Here is a 15,950-nt window from a genome sequence, read left to right on the forward strand (position 1 = left end):
CACTATTACAGAAAAACCCCAATTACCTTGTCACGCTAAATGCTACATGACTTCCTGTTTCTAAAACTCACTTTTCACAGAAAATACAGAAGAGTAAAACAGCATTCACAAACAGATTTTTTTTTTGTATCTAATATGGTGTTTATCAAGCAACAACAAATAGAGCTAGTTTTAAATTTCTTCCCTGATATTCACTTCGTCACTTAACAAAATGTGAAAAGAGATTAGAGAAGACCTATGCAAAAAAGCTAATAAAATAAATAAATATAAAATTGAGTGTAATCATTAGTGTCGATCTGAACAGAGGTATTAAAAGCCATTCAATCAAATTAAAATATTTTACATTTTTGCACAGAAAAAATTGTCTTGCTACGCAGGCTCATTGAAAATGCATGCATCTGCCAACAATTCCGCCAAAATTTTCTTTGCACAATGTGCTGACATAATATTGCTTTTCAGTGCAGATCTTGTGAAACAATGGTTTGACATAACAGCTGAAACCTGTGTAAAAGTAACTTAAAATATCACGGTTGCGAAATCTAATGTGTTTTTATATAAATTTTGCATTTGCTAACATTGTCAGGTAGGTTTAGGGTGTGTGTTATTTTCCAACACAATTAGAATATCAGTGTTTTAGCCACACTCTCCAGACATTTGAGTTCTGAACGCCACAATATGCACCTGGATCAATGTAATAAAAACAGCAAAGCGTGCTTTTACCAATGTAATAGTCACGGTTGCTCATTGTTTTAGTTATGTATTAATAGTGTTACAGAAATGTGGCCACAAACATGTATTTCCAGTAAGCCTGGCATGCTTGTTTTGGTCTGAACAGACCTTAAGTATAGCTTTTAATAATTGTGCATTGAAATTGCATAAATTAAATGTAATCATTTATTTAAAAAAAATTTATTATTCTAATTGTATAAAAATTCCAAGTGACCATCTTAAGGTCAGTCACCACAAATAGTACAGTTCTCCTAAACAAGTTGTTTAAGTTTGAAGTAGCACTTAACTTGAGATGCTGGACAAGTTATACGCCAAAGTTTAATACTAGCTGACAACGCAACCTATACATTTAATCCGCAACTATTTCCAGTCTGTTCTTCAACTGTTGGCATAAAATTAAACAACCAGGCATACATCCAATTTGGCCAACTGCTTATTTAACCCATCCTGTGTGACGGTGGGTACTGAACTCTGTTCTAGTCTGGATGCAGACCGAAATCCATCCTAACACCCAAGCAGGTGGAGCTGGCCTGCCCACTAGCACCATGGGAGGAGGGAAGGGCTCTTTTGTCCAATTAGGGCACATGGATAAGCAAGCCAAGCAATAGCTATGTGCATCTATTTGTCAGAAGTGGGGAAGACAGCAGACACATGAGACAAGGTAAGTCTTCCTGTGAGCCAAACACAATATATCACTACTGCCATGCTCTACATAAAGAATTAGCTCCCTGTGACTAAATATACACATGCTTAATTTACCAGTACCAAACAGCATATCTTAATGCTAACTGTACTGCTAGGAGGTGTTCTAGCTTTGTTTAGTAGCACCTGAGGTTTACTTAATTGCCAACAATGTTCTACAGAATGATAGGCACTGCAATCTGTTGTGCCAAGCCTGATGACTGAAATAAGGACCACCAGCTGAGAAATGATGCCAACAACTTGCTAGTTACATTATATCATATGATCTCAGTCTATTTCAGAGCTAAAGACCCAAGTCCTGCTTTATCGTCTTATACAGTAAACCAGATTAGGATTGGTGCATCGCAAGTAAAAGCATGGACATACTAACTTACTTGCAGGCATTCCTAAATAAATAAATTAAATAAATTGGGATTTCGCAAGAGTGAGCAGAAAGAGATGGAAAGACTGGGATATACTTGCACAGTTGCCTTAATTTGTGCCTAAAGGCTCCTGGCTGACCTGCCGATGGGTTAAGTGTGTGGTGATGTCGTCTAGAATTGTTTGCCAAGGAAGACTGGCCTAGATTCACAATGATACCATGTAGTCAGAGAGGAGTAGAGGTTGTAAGGTGAACAATGTGTCATGCTCACTATCGCAATCTTTCGCAAATATGCAGTGGCAGCTCAATTGTAGTTTCTGTGTCCGAGTATTGTTGCTTTGACTTGCACGCCTTGTTAGACAAACGGGGCATACTGATATATAGTTGACTCAAGTGGAATATCATTCCAGAGCTGTTCAAGTGTCAAAACTAATTTGCAGCACTCGTAGATTTGATAACTTCAGTGGAGCTTTAACAAGGCATTGAGGCTCAACTACTTACCGACCACAGATTCCCAGTCTATTCCAACTCATTTCCCACCTTTGCCTGCTTTGTATTCTTGTTTCATTTTAATGTCCCGGCATGCTTCAGCCGTGCTCCCTATTGTCACTGTTGATGCCATACCCCTGGGCCATTCAGAGTCAAGGAAAAATAGGCAGGCCATTGATGCAGGGTAATTGGCACCTCATGCAAAAACATGCCTTGGGCTAGAACACGGACATGTCGGTGGACTACATCTCAATCCAGAGCTGAATCCACATCCCACTGGGACTGCGACGGCCGTAAATCCAACCTCCAGACCAAGCGGAAAAGCCTCTGGAAGGACATGCTGCTTGACTGTTGGAGCCTACTGGATTTTTCATGGAGAGCCACCACATTTGCACAAGTCAGAAATTGGATTGTCTGAACCAGCCAATTGCAAAGGTAATGCAACCGCTTTGGATTGGAAGTCCAAATCCTCCCGAGGGAAGCTTCCCTACATGCAGAGGGCTAAGACGTGTGCATTACAAGGCCTCTGCCTCCGTTGGTATTGAAGAAAGTGTATCGATTAACACTGCTGTTAATACCCCTGACTGAGTCGCTTCAAACGTGAGGTGCTTCAGTTTCCATTTCAGCCTTAGACACCGCTGTGAAGTACAAGAGTCGAATGGCAAAAGCAAGACCATCGTACCTGCTTTGTTGCAGCACCTGAACATGAGAGCTGAGAACTGAGAGCAGCACTTGGTCTAAACCAACAAAGGCACAGTAGGGGTGTACAACTAGTCCATAACTCCAGCACTGAACATGTCCCTCACCTATAAAATCTATTGTCATTTTAGGAGCATAAAGGGACAACAATAACAGGATTTGAGATAGGTTCTGGGGTTTAAGCCTTTCGCAGTAACTGGGGAAGAATACTTTCCCTATTCTAATCTCGCCAGATATCCACCCTGAGCCCAGAATATCCCAAGATAAATGCTGAAACTGAACAATGCTCTTGCTGATTGGCAACTTCTCTCGTGCGCATGCTTTTTCCTCCTCCGTTGCTAATCCTCTTACCACAACTTGTCAGCCTCTCTCTCCTCATCTAAATCCATTCGCCTGTTTTAAAAACTGCGTTGTGATACCCCATGCTTGCCTCATATGTTGCCTCTCCATGTTGCTGAATACAGACGGCGCTAGTCCTGCATGCTAGAAAAATATATACGGGAGCCAAGCCACAACAAATAAATGTTAATTGAAAACATGTATTTATGCTGTGCTATGGCCTATGATTGGATTCTATAAAGCTTTTCTGTATAGCTTTTACGTGACTAAATGCTTGACTAGCCTGCATTATGTTGCATGTCGGTCAAGTACAGTGACACAATATATTTTCACCCCTTGACTTCATCTGCAGTGAACCTACGAGATGAAAGAGCGACAGATCCTGTGCATCTAAGTATAAAGCCACAGGCATATCATTGCATTCCAAGAATGTGGGTAATATACTATACTCTGTGCAAATAAATAAATTATAAAATCAACCACCTTCTGTGATACCAGTATTAATAGTTCACAAGTTCACAATGTAGTGGTCAAAGCTTTGCGTGGCGTTTGTATTTAGCAGTTTGTTGAAGCTGAAGAAATGCTTTAATAATCTGTACTATTTACTATTACTGTTTGATAACAATGATATGGAACTGATTACTGTTTTTGAGTGTATAATTGATCTATTATTAAAAAAAAGCAATCCTTCCAAACAAATTATAATGCACCAAAATTAAACAGAATTAAAAATGTATTGCATTAATTATTTCAACATAATAATAACATGTTTAGTACTTCATGCGTAAATATCTACGAATAGCAATTGATATAATTAAAACTAATAAAGTGTAAAGACATTTAGAAAGCACTCAATAGCATATTGTTGGGCTTATGCTGTTCATGCAAATAGATTTCAATATCTTTTCTCACTTTTGTATGATAAATATTTTTGATTCTATGTTGGCTTCTGAAGCAAAACTAGTTGAGTACCACTGCACTAATTAAAACAATTCTAGCCTCAGATATACCATATACAACAGAAACAAAGCCACACTACACCAACGCAATTCAAGCTCACTCTTGAAAGTCTCCCTGACATGCTGAGTATTGAAGTATACTAGACACTCCACATCCTCCACAGCCATACAAAGACTTAGACGACTCTTTAGACCATGAGAGAAGATAAAAAAAAAAATGCAAAAGGGAGGGCTGCATTCAAAGTACAGAGAAAAACAAAATCAAAGACATGCATGTCTTTCGTCACCAAAGTGAATACCTTCATCTTCATCACCGTCGTTATCAGATAAATCCTCGCCCTGTTTTTTGGAATGGGTTCCTGTTAGTAAAGCAGGGAAAATACAGAGAAGCACAGAAAAATTCAAAATAGTATGATCATCAAGACAAGAAATGTACCAAAAAAGAAAAAGAGAAACAGAAGCTATACATGTATTTAGCTATACATGTGATTAATATGAAACAGTATTCATTAACTTACATGAAACTGGTCAATAACACAAATCACATAAATGCATAACACTGATAATTTATGCATACAGAATCAAGTTCACATAATGCCCATTGATAAGAACACAACCTAATAAGAGGTTACATCAGGGGTTGGCAACGCCGGTCCTCACCTGCCTGTGGCCTTAGTAATTCTAAAGACCTTCATTAGCTTCTTTAGGTGTGTTTGATTAGAGTTGGAGTTAAACTCTACAGGACAGCAGGGCAGCGTTGCTTAACCCTGGGTTATGGCTTGCTGACATTTGATTGAATGGCTAAAACGTGATAGATAATTTTGCGCACTAATAGCAGAATGTTAAAATAAACTATCAGCTGAGTTCGATCCTCTTATTAAGTCTGCTCTTTAGATTATAAATACATACAGATTTTTTTCTCTAACAAAGTAGTAATACAATGAGTGCCAGAGAGTTTAATTAAAATAAATGACATACTTTTCAGAGGGTCAAGAGCTTAACACACTATAGATAAATAGAAAGCATTAACAGGACAAGCTACAATTTGTAACGATACGGAAAGCTTCATTATCAGCCTTTCCGTTTTAGAATGTCTGAATATAGATGTGGCTCTGCTGTTCAAAGTGCAATCATTTCAACATTAGCGTTCGTTTTAAAACAAATGCTACAGTTCCTCTTCCAGCACAACACAGATGCAGCTAATTACATCACATCACATCACCAATGTCATCAACAGTGTTTGTATAGATACAGTTGGAGAATCGGTACATTCTTTAAACAACATATTTGTTTGGTCCTGGACAGCCAGCAATGGTCCTTACCGTAACCCTAGCCTTAAAATCTGTAAAGTCAATTGTGATGCTGTTCCAGGAACTCGCCCTACTTGGCAAAATCATTATCACCCACTGATTCATGTCTGAAATCTCTTGGGAAACGGATCAGAGTAGTGAGGTCGATCTTTTAAAGTGCTTTTTATGAAAATGCATGTTTTTTTTTGTTTTGTTTTGTCTTAAGAAATGCTGTTTTATTTGCACACTGGAGTCTGCGTGGTGTGCTGCATCGCACTGTGAGGTTAAGTTGAAGTAAGGCATTGTTTAAGAGAGGTGGCAGCTGTGACACCTGAGGCGAGAAAGCCCTGTCACTTCAAATGTCCTTTATAGTGCATCTGGATTTAATGGCATCATGTTGCAGTTCCCATAAACTCTATTATTTTTCATTGAGAGTGTCTGCAGTCCAAACGTTCCTGCATTGATATGGCAAATGTTAAACATATCAGTAAAAATCAAATGCAAAATCCTTGGACTTATCAACCACTGATAACATCGATGAAAGAAGAATTCAATGAATATTTGGTGCGGTTTCTTATGCACAGACAATGAATATTTTACATTTGTAGGTCAAACGTTGCATTCATTTGATTTCAGTAATTTAGCCCAAGGAGTGTTTAGCAGGATTTGATAATAATATTCCTGGTTCTTACTTGATTTCATAAACAATTTCTTTTCATGTACTTTGATAATGTTTTGGGGGTGGACGGTGGAGATGGGTTGTATTATACTATAGTCTACACTAATATATAGTGTACTTACAAGATAACCCCTCAGGAACCGTGCACTTAATATAAAATTCTGGACACAATCACAATGTGTATGTAAATCCTAACTAATCACGTTATGTGTAATTGCACAAACATTAGAGTTGTAGATACTATGCACAAATATGTACCTACACTATGGTTGCATACTACATACAACAGGTATTGGATCCACATATATACTTTATATTTTATATGAGTCGGAAAAGCACAATTTTTCAAGAACCATTGGCAGAAAATGACTGGTTCAAAACTGACCGGTTCTGAATAAGATTCCGAGCCCACTATAACACTTTATATAATATAAGCCTCAGAGGACAGCAGTCCATCTGGTCTCCACACACTAGTGTTTTTACAGTGAGCTAATACAGCCTCTGTGACCTATGCGTCAGTGTAAAAAGCTCACTGAATGTAAAGTGCATCCCATTCTGAGAAGCAGGAGAAGAGGGTCAAAGTGACAATGGATTGAGCCCAGATTTACATATCGGAAAGGTCACAATGTGGCAAGGGAACTATTGGCGAAATGTTGACTTCTAACAATCCAAGATGGTATTCACTTTACTGTCTATCTCAAAACCTCCTGTGGTCTTTTCGCATTCTCTCTCATTGCTCATTGTTTGTCGTAGTATTTTATCTTTTGTTACTTCTGGAAATGAATTTCAATGCAGCACATACAGATTTTAGCATCCATCTGAGGTGAAAGATTGGCTGAAAACTCATTTTACTTGTGTAATGTGAAGTATTTCCAAGTACGCCATGATTAAAATGCGGAGTGGGAACTTATTTTATCAATTGGGAATTGACAGGCTGTACCAGAGCAGACCAGGTCAAATAAATTAATTTATATGAATAATACCTGTAGAAAGCTATCCATTAGCATTCCCATTCATCTCAATGGCAGTTGCTCAGCTGGCCTGTGACTGGAAAACCTGTTTGCTGCCATCTGCCATCATGACCCCTAAACCTAAACCATTTGTCAACAATATAAAACCAGCCTGGTCCTTTTTTTATGTATCCATTCATACGTAACATTTACGTTTACAAAAAACATATACCACTCAAGTTTTAGAACATCCATATTTTATCTATTTGGATGTATCGGCAGAATCTAAAACTTAAGCACTTAAATAATAACTTATTTTTATTACTGTTATTTTTTACAGCTACTACTTAATTATTAGCATTTGCATATGACTAAATAGAACAAAATGGACTAACAAAAGCAAATAAAAATACGGCAGCTTAATTTAATGCAGCTTTTCAGACTTGCAAGTCTGTGTGATGAAAATGTATTGGCAAAAAGTATGAAAAAATATAAACTCTAGTATTTTTCATTGAGAATATCTGCAGTCCAAACATTCCTGTATTGACATGGCAAATGTTAAACATATCAGTAAAAAAATTTTTCAAAGCACCATAAATCAAATGCAAAACTCCTTGGATTTATCAACCACTGATAACAACCACAATGTGTATGTAAATACAAAAATATATACATAACTATACCTGTCACGATTTCAGTCCATGTTTCCCTGTCTTTGTGGTCTCTTATTTTGAAGTGTTTCTTGGCCATTGTTTCTGTGTTCCCTGTTCCTTGCCCACATTGTTAGTTTCCTCATTAACTGGTTAGTGGATTTACTCTGTCTGCCATCTTGGACACTTTTTGTACCCTGTTAAAATAACGTTGTGTCGTTCACCTATTTAATGTTCCACTTTAGTTTTCACTTTTTCCTTCTTATAGATGTATTTTTTACCTTTTAACCCTATTCCCAACATCAAACGTACACACCAACAGTATGCACGTACGTATTATATAGTAAGATTTGAACAGCTAAACCTAAACATAACCAGGTTAATTGTGATCATTTATTCCAAAAATCAATACCAAAATACTCCAAATGACAACGTGCAGCTACCTAGGTGATTATTAGCTATTATTGCCATAAACTAATATTATTGAGCCGAGTACAATCAAACCCGGAACATGCGTTAAGAAAGTAAAACAGGGCCATTTCGCCTTGATGTCGACTTTAAAGGTTAAAGAGACCGTAATCCTAAAGAAAGGACGGCCAAAAATTTACACCACAGCTTTAGTAGCCCAGAGGACTTTTATATCACAGACCTTTTGTTTTTATTACAAGTGCTGGATAAATAGAGGAGCGCATTATGAGCTGTCCTTGGCGTTAACCGCTGCGACCATAACCAAGAGTGACTGCGAAGAGCGCTTATGAAAGAGAAGCGTGGTCGGAAAGCGATGATTACATTAAGATGGCTGAAATATTTCATTGAAATCCTGGGATGTTTCTATCGAAGACATACGTTCTGTTTACCTTCTGTTTTCGCCGCGCCTCTGAGGATGAAATGAAGCAGCGTGTATAGATCATGAAAACTGCTACAGGCCGACCTTGGAAGAATGACTGGCCCTTTATTGAAGGACTAACAACAAAGAGCATTTGGAAGACACTGCGCTCTGAACGGGCAGATATACTGGGCCAGCGAGCAGTGTGGGATCCCAACAAAAACTTCCTGGATAAGCTGTGTCTTGCATTTCAAGTCAAACTGAATGAAGTGCCACTGGCAAGACTCTGCTCACGCCAGGCCTATGGGCAGCCGCACATTTAAAAGAGCTGTTCCATATCAAGCGGAGAGGACATCCGCTTCCCTTGTGCCTTTCTTCCCTAACTTCCGCCCACCCCTTTCTCCGTTTATGCCATTGCTGTTTGCCATGCAACTTAGCCTGTGGCTACACGCGCACACATTTCAAACCTTGGTGAAGTTGAGCTATCCAAAAGCGATTTCCATGCCATTTTATTGTCTGTCATCGCTCAGTCGGAGCCTACTTCAGATTCCAACACTTAGCAGTTTCAATCACGTTGGCAGACTGCTGAAATATGACGGCTTGTCCAATTCATTGTGAATTCATCTTTCTCGTGGGAAGACAAAAAAAAAAAAGTGCTACTCTCTGAATGCCATGTAAATAGGTTCTCTGGTTTGATCCCACCAAATGCCCTTCCACTAGACAATTAAACTGCACCAAAGCCAACGTTATAGTGGGAATTCTCTTCTAATAAGTGATTTGTCGGAGCCTGTTTGAAACATGACAGAATCCGCTCACCATGCATGTGCGTTATATAGGAAATGTGTAGCCTACGTCAGAATATTATGTTAATAGAATCAAATAAACATAATTGATCCTGTAGTTGGGGAATGGTTTTAATGCAATCGTTAAAAAACACCCTTTAGGCATTAAACGTTCTATTAACAGCATGATGCATCCCAGGGAATTCTGAAAATGAATATTTAAATAGATAAAAACTAAGACTGCATTGAAGTATTGCCTACAGAACTCATTAGAAGTGCCTCCTGCTAGAGTCATATACATGGAATAAATATTCAGTACTCAGCATGTATGGAATAAAAATAGAAATGATATGGTGGTTTGGTTTAAAACAAAATTGGTCTTGCCAAAACACTTTAGAAAGATCCTATACATTGATATTAGTTACTGCAATAGTTAAGATGCACTAAAAATGAACACCTTTAAAGTCATTAATCTTGGTTAATGTTCATTTCTACTTATGCTAATACATTGTAACATTTGAAGCTGTATAAATTAGCATTAGTTAATTCAGGGGGTCTGTGACCCTGGGGAATACGCAGAGGTCCTTACTGCAGGAGCTCCACCAATTATTGTTTGAGCTCAACTACAGCTACAATTAAGAAGCTGAAGCTCAAGTAAATATTCTCTCTCTCACATAAAGCACGTCACGCACAAATATCAAATCATGTAAATAAAGAATGATAACTTGAACGACCAAGTATAACATTCATTTGGTACAATAGTTGTCATTATAGTTTTTTTCACTAGTGTAGCTTTTATCTGGGTTTTTATAGTTTTTCAGAAGATTTTTATTTATTTAAATATTCAGCACGCAAGCCTGGGCATGTATTGGTGTACTTGACATGTACTTGAATCTGAGGAAGACTCTTGTGTCAATTTGTTATTAACAAACATGAATTAACATTGAATGTTGTTCATTGTAAGTTCATGATATTTCATTTACAATTTTACACCGGACATCAAGTCATGATACACCAACACTGTTTATTGTACTACAATCAACAATACAACCAAAAGTATTCTTGGATAAATGTCAGAAATTATTACTAAGTTAATTGCAGTTTTCAAAAATGACAGTATGCCATAGAACCTGTTGGAATCTGACTAATAAAACTAGTTCTTAACGAGTGACGTACAGTTTCACAAGAGCAAAAAGCACTGCTTTAAGGTGAATCAGATTTGATTCTAAATACTTATTTAAAAGAATATACCATGTTTGTTTTTTTTTTTCAAATTAGGCTGAGGCCATGGTACGGAAAAAACTTCCTTGATTATTACGGAACGAGAGTATAGTTCCTATTTATATGAGTTTAGAAAATCACAACTTTTCATTTTCCATCAGTCTTAGCACACAATGCGAGAGGAGATGTATAGAAGAGTCAAGTCCTAAATATGAAAAGTGTCGAAACTCTTTGGTCATTTTTGAGCGTGATGCTAATGGTTTAATCGGATTCGATGATTTATGCTAAGCTGCAGGTAAAAGTGCTAACCGCTAGAACCGGAGAGGGATTCAAAAACGTTAAAACTGTTAACGGTTACAGTTTTAAAACTGTTAAAACTCAGCTGTTTTGAAAAATGAGACAAAAAAAGGCCAGCCTCACAATTTATAGAACGGGCTGCTTTACTTGGAGATAAGTTTATTTAATGAAATACTTTTTAATGTGATTTATTTTTATTATTTTTTTGAAATGCAACACAGATTCTGTCTCTGATGGCACTATTTTTGAAGATCAAATTAGATTACAAAAGTACTCTGCGAACCTTTAAAACTTCTATAAGAAACTCCAAAATTCCAGTGATAAGGACGTTTTATAATATGTCAATAGATTAATCCTGTGCGATTAGAAATAAGATTTTAAAGCAACTGAGGAATTAAGAGTTGTTATTTACTCTCGGGTTTTTTTTTGCATCCTTCAAAAGCTCTTACCAACTCAACCTTCAGGTAATGGATTGAAGTGTTTGCGTGTGCTAATGTTCCCCTTAGAAGAACTACTACATGGACTTTAATGCGTTCACTCACTGTACACTTTTATACAGGTGTGTGTGTGTGTGTGTGTCATTCAGCCCGAAAGTACCTCTGTGGACCATTCTGTGTCACATTTTCAGCTTTTCTACCCAACATAATGTCTTGATAAAATTTTCTTTTGTAAATCCCTAGGGCAAATTGGATTGAAACAGCTCGACAGAGTGGATAGACCATCAACAGGCTCTTAGAGCACAAGCGTACTGTTGCCTGGCAACCCTTACTGATGATTTTATGTTATGCAAATTTGCCGCAATTTACATAAGATTTCATGTTGCTGCACGTTGAGACTAATAGGTTATTTTTTTTTTTGGTGTGATCAAAAAGATTGCACTCCAAAAACTAAAACCCTAATTTTGGAGCTGGGAATCGTGCTTTCTAATGCAAATGCTTAATGTTTGCGTTTGCCGAGTTCAAAACTTCAGCCGCTGTTATGTTAATACATTACGTGCTATTAAGATAATCGAGGCGTAGCCCTTTTGAAAATGCAAACAGTTCATTACAAATATAAATGTCTAGAGGCTTCAGTATTGAAATGGGAGCTCTTGTTTAATGCAGCCACTCATTTACTGAAAACAAAACCAGCATTCAGAAGGAATCTTAATTTAAGCTATCAGCAATAATATTTGAAGATTCAGCAAATCTAAGTATATTAAGCATCTAGTAAAGGCTGCTTTTGTTCCTGACCCATATACAGACAGACGGCTCCTCTGGGGAGGGTTCATTCCCTCAAGACTTCCCTCACACCACATAGATCATTTAACCGACAGCGCAAACTCACTGCAAATTTGTTCCAAACTGTAGTTTTCCCCTGAACGCAGTTGTTAATAGTTCAGCAGCAGCTGCTGCTGTGTAAAGACATTGGTTTTGATGCTTAGCTGTTATTTACTCTTCTCGTAACAAGATCACGGGAGACTGCGACGGTAGCGTGTTTCGTGCTGCCTGTCTCCATTCTCTAAATTTCCAGGGAACATGGTGTCGTAATCCGATGCACAACACAATGCCATTATTTTCCAGACGCCGCTTCTACAAATGTGACAGATATTGCATGCCATTTCGCTATTTTTTACGGGTTTTCGGGTAAAAGTGAAGATGAAGACGTATATATATGCGTATATTTTACTTCGTATTGAGCAGGTCACCTCGTGAAAGCAGCCATGATGAGATCACATGACCGGCTGAACCCTTACGCAAAGAATATATGAAGTGAATTGAGCTTTATGTAAATCCATGCGTTTCTCTCATGTAACTTGTCATATTATTTGTATGTTAAGGGTTTTCACACCATATAGGACACAGCCCAATTTTTATTCGTAGACTAACCATATATAGCAGAACACTAAAAATATAAGCACTAGTTTCCCATATATGGAAGTATATAAATATATATCATTATATTTTCCAGTATATTCCTGTATTTCATAGATGAATGTCCAAAGATGTTATGGGGAAAAATGGCTTGTGGATCTATTTATTTTTTGTATTAAAATAATAAAAGCATGCTATACAAAAGTAGCTCTGTTTAAGTGTACTAAATGCAAGTACTGATGCACAAATTACTGCCAGAAAATATTATAATACTGTCATAATAACATACTTTTGTGTGTGTGTGTGTGTTTTCTTCAGCTGCTTGTTATTCAGTTTTGTGTCCCTGTTAGCAAACTCTGTTCCATTATTAAAAAAAACAAAACATGCATAAACAATATAAACTAAATGTTTTCTTTAAAAATACAAATCGAGTAGTTAAAGAAGGCTGCTCCTCTTATGGCGTGCTTTAATAAACATCCTTTTAACGTGAACGGATCTCCAAAAAATGCTATCATTAAAGAATGTAATAAAAGCACCAGGCCAGGCAAGACAGCGTCTGCGACATGAAAATAATTTAGACTTATCTTTCGGTTCATAAAAGCAGATACACATCTTATGATTGAGGTCTCTATGGGAAAGTGACTGCGCTGATGATGTTATACAGAAGGTGCAGCCACAAAACCCAAACATGATACTGCACATGTTAACACGAGGCTTGTTTGATCAAATCAGACTGTCTGCGCGAACCTATCCAACGTTCACTCAGTAAAGTGCTGTTTACAGAAATATGAACGGGATTTCATCCATCTAGAGGTAGGAGGAACCACCACTGAAACTACACCTCGAAGAGCAACCGTTATAGAACAATTAAGGGATTTGTTTGCGTACACTTATGTGTATATCTATTGGTAATTGATTTCTTTATGAGCTGTCATGCTATTTCTTACAAAAAAGACGATTTTAAAGCAGAGGAGTGAGTCTTAACTGTTTGGCTGTTATTGATAGAAAGTCACAGATGCTGTCTTAAGCTTAAGCCGTTTTAAACTCAGAACATTCTTTAATGAAATTCAATGCAATTCAATAAATTCTAATGAGAACGGATCACCAAATTCGGCTGATGCAATTATTTCTATTTGCTATTTATAAGTGTTTACTCAGCCACTGAATAGTGTTTTGATGATGGTATTTTTAAGGTTATAGTTATTATTGCATAATTACATGAGGTGTGTTGACAAAGCAGCTTTCTGAGTCCCACGATCGATTAACCTTTTGCTGTCACAGAGGCATTGTTTTTACAATAAAAACCTCCAACGAAACAGATAAATAATGAAGTGAAACGCTATTTCAGCGTAGCATTTAAAGTCTTAATGGAATCCTAATTGGAATTGTGTTACTTTTAGTCCATATCTTCTTGGAGGTGTTCTTTGCTAGTCTAAACAAATTACTTTTTGGCTGTGGCTGTGGCTTTTTAAAACAATGCACTGATTCTGACATTGGTGCTGAGGTTTCTGTAATGACAGACTCCATACTGTGAATGCAGGAGCGCTCACAATCACTTGTGTCATAAGATATTACATGTTCTTCTGACACAAATCAAGCTGTATGACATCAGTGACTCCTATCTTACGTGTGATGCTTTACGTTCAGTGACACAACGCTCAATAAATTGGATGAGCTGTCAATTAAAACAAGAGTTCAGCATTGGGCATATGATGTATATACAGATAATTGTCAGGAAACTGTATCATCGTGGCTGTGTGTGTCCCAATAACTTACTACAGATATATTTAACAATAATAAGTCATATTAATTGATTATTTTGGAGACTTAACTCTTAACTCTGAGTGTAAAGCAATAAACAAAAAAACAAAACACTAAATATGAGACAAATAGCATGTCCATTCATCAACACTAAATATAAATTTGATGTTGTACTTATATATAATTATATGTCAATCAAATAATTAACCCCCACCCACCCCGTACTTTGCATTCAACCCTGTTTTCTACGATACTTGAACATTTAAATATAATATTAAAACTCCCCATGGTCAAAAAACTCATATTGTTCAATTGTTTGACATGGTGCAAGCATATTAGTGATACATTTTACTTATTTGTTTGTTTTTTTTAGCCTGTGTAATTTTTAAAGTAACGTAAGAACGTAACAGGGTTGAACATGTGAAAGCAGGAGGTTGTGTACATACACATCATTTAGCAATTTGAAATATATATATATTTTACATATAAAAAAAAATATATATATATATATATATATATATATATATATATATATATATATATATATACATATATATATATATATATACAGACATTTTTAACATTGCTCTGTGCACAAGACTCTGTAGTTGATGGTGATATCCCGGGGGTACGAGAGAGGACGTACCAGTCGCTCTCTTCTCTGTATATCGCTCCAATGTTGGCTTGTTACATACCTCCTTTTCTACATATTTTCTTGTTGGGTTTTCTGGCACATTCCTTGGATATTCTTTTGACTGTAAAATGAATAAAAGACTACAAAATAACAGAAGGCTCTGGAAGAAACGTTTGAGGAGAACATGCAACAACGTCACTCCCCCTCCCCACAAGAACAACAAAGAGAACCTGTCCAGAACGTTAGCTGGGGTGCTTTGTCTTTTAGGCAGAAAATATTCCAAAAAAGGTGGAATTGATTTGCTGCACCCTGGAACACAGGAAGCCTAGTTTCACATGCACTGCTATATAAGACCCTTTACAAGCACAAAATAACCATTCCTCATCACAACCCCTGCACCACTGCATCACTCCAGGTTTTGCGTGAGAAATGCACGTCTCTGTTGCATGACGCACCAAACGTGCTTTGACAACAGATGCAGAGAAGTGGGCTCTACAACCTTGACGTTTTTTTGACTTCAGATGAATTTTAACACCACAAACTTATGTAGCTTTCGTTTACACAATTGGGTCTGTTCCAAAAACATAGCGCACTACCCGGACAGCATTTTACTGCATGCATCAGAGCTCTGCTGGTTCCAAAAGGTAGGCATTAACATTATGCTAGATTCTTGGATATCTCGTTTTGCCCAAATTAAAATGCAGCAATGCATATATGCTTCAAAGTGAAG

At 37.1% G+C, this 15,950-nt stretch overlaps 1 protein-coding gene across 2 annotated transcripts in view; it reads right to left on the reverse strand.

Moving 5' to 3' along the window:
- Positions 1-15,950, reverse strand: part of nlgn3a (neuroligin 3a) — a 149,129-nt gene that overhangs the window by 97,884 nt on the left and 35,295 nt on the right. The window contains exons 3-4 of one of the 2 annotated variants that reach the window (XM_043257594.1): positions 15,282-15,341; positions 4,578-4,637 (exon numbers count right to left, since the gene is read on the reverse strand). The exons of the other annotated variant lie outside the window; for it this stretch is intronic. Of the exons in view, the coding sequence (XP_043113529.1) occupies positions 4,578-4,637; positions 15,282-15,341 (120 nt within the window). The remainder of the gene's footprint in view (positions 1-4,577; positions 4,638-15,281; positions 15,342-15,950) is intronic. 2 annotated transcript variants of the gene reach the window in all.

Source organism: Puntigrus tetrazona, chromosome 14, assembly GCF_018831695.1.
Source record: "Puntigrus tetrazona isolate hp1 chromosome 14, ASM1883169v1, whole genome shotgun sequence".
In the NCBI taxonomy this organism is placed as follows: Eukaryota; Metazoa; Chordata; class Actinopteri; order Cypriniformes; family Cyprinidae; genus Puntigrus; species Puntigrus tetrazona.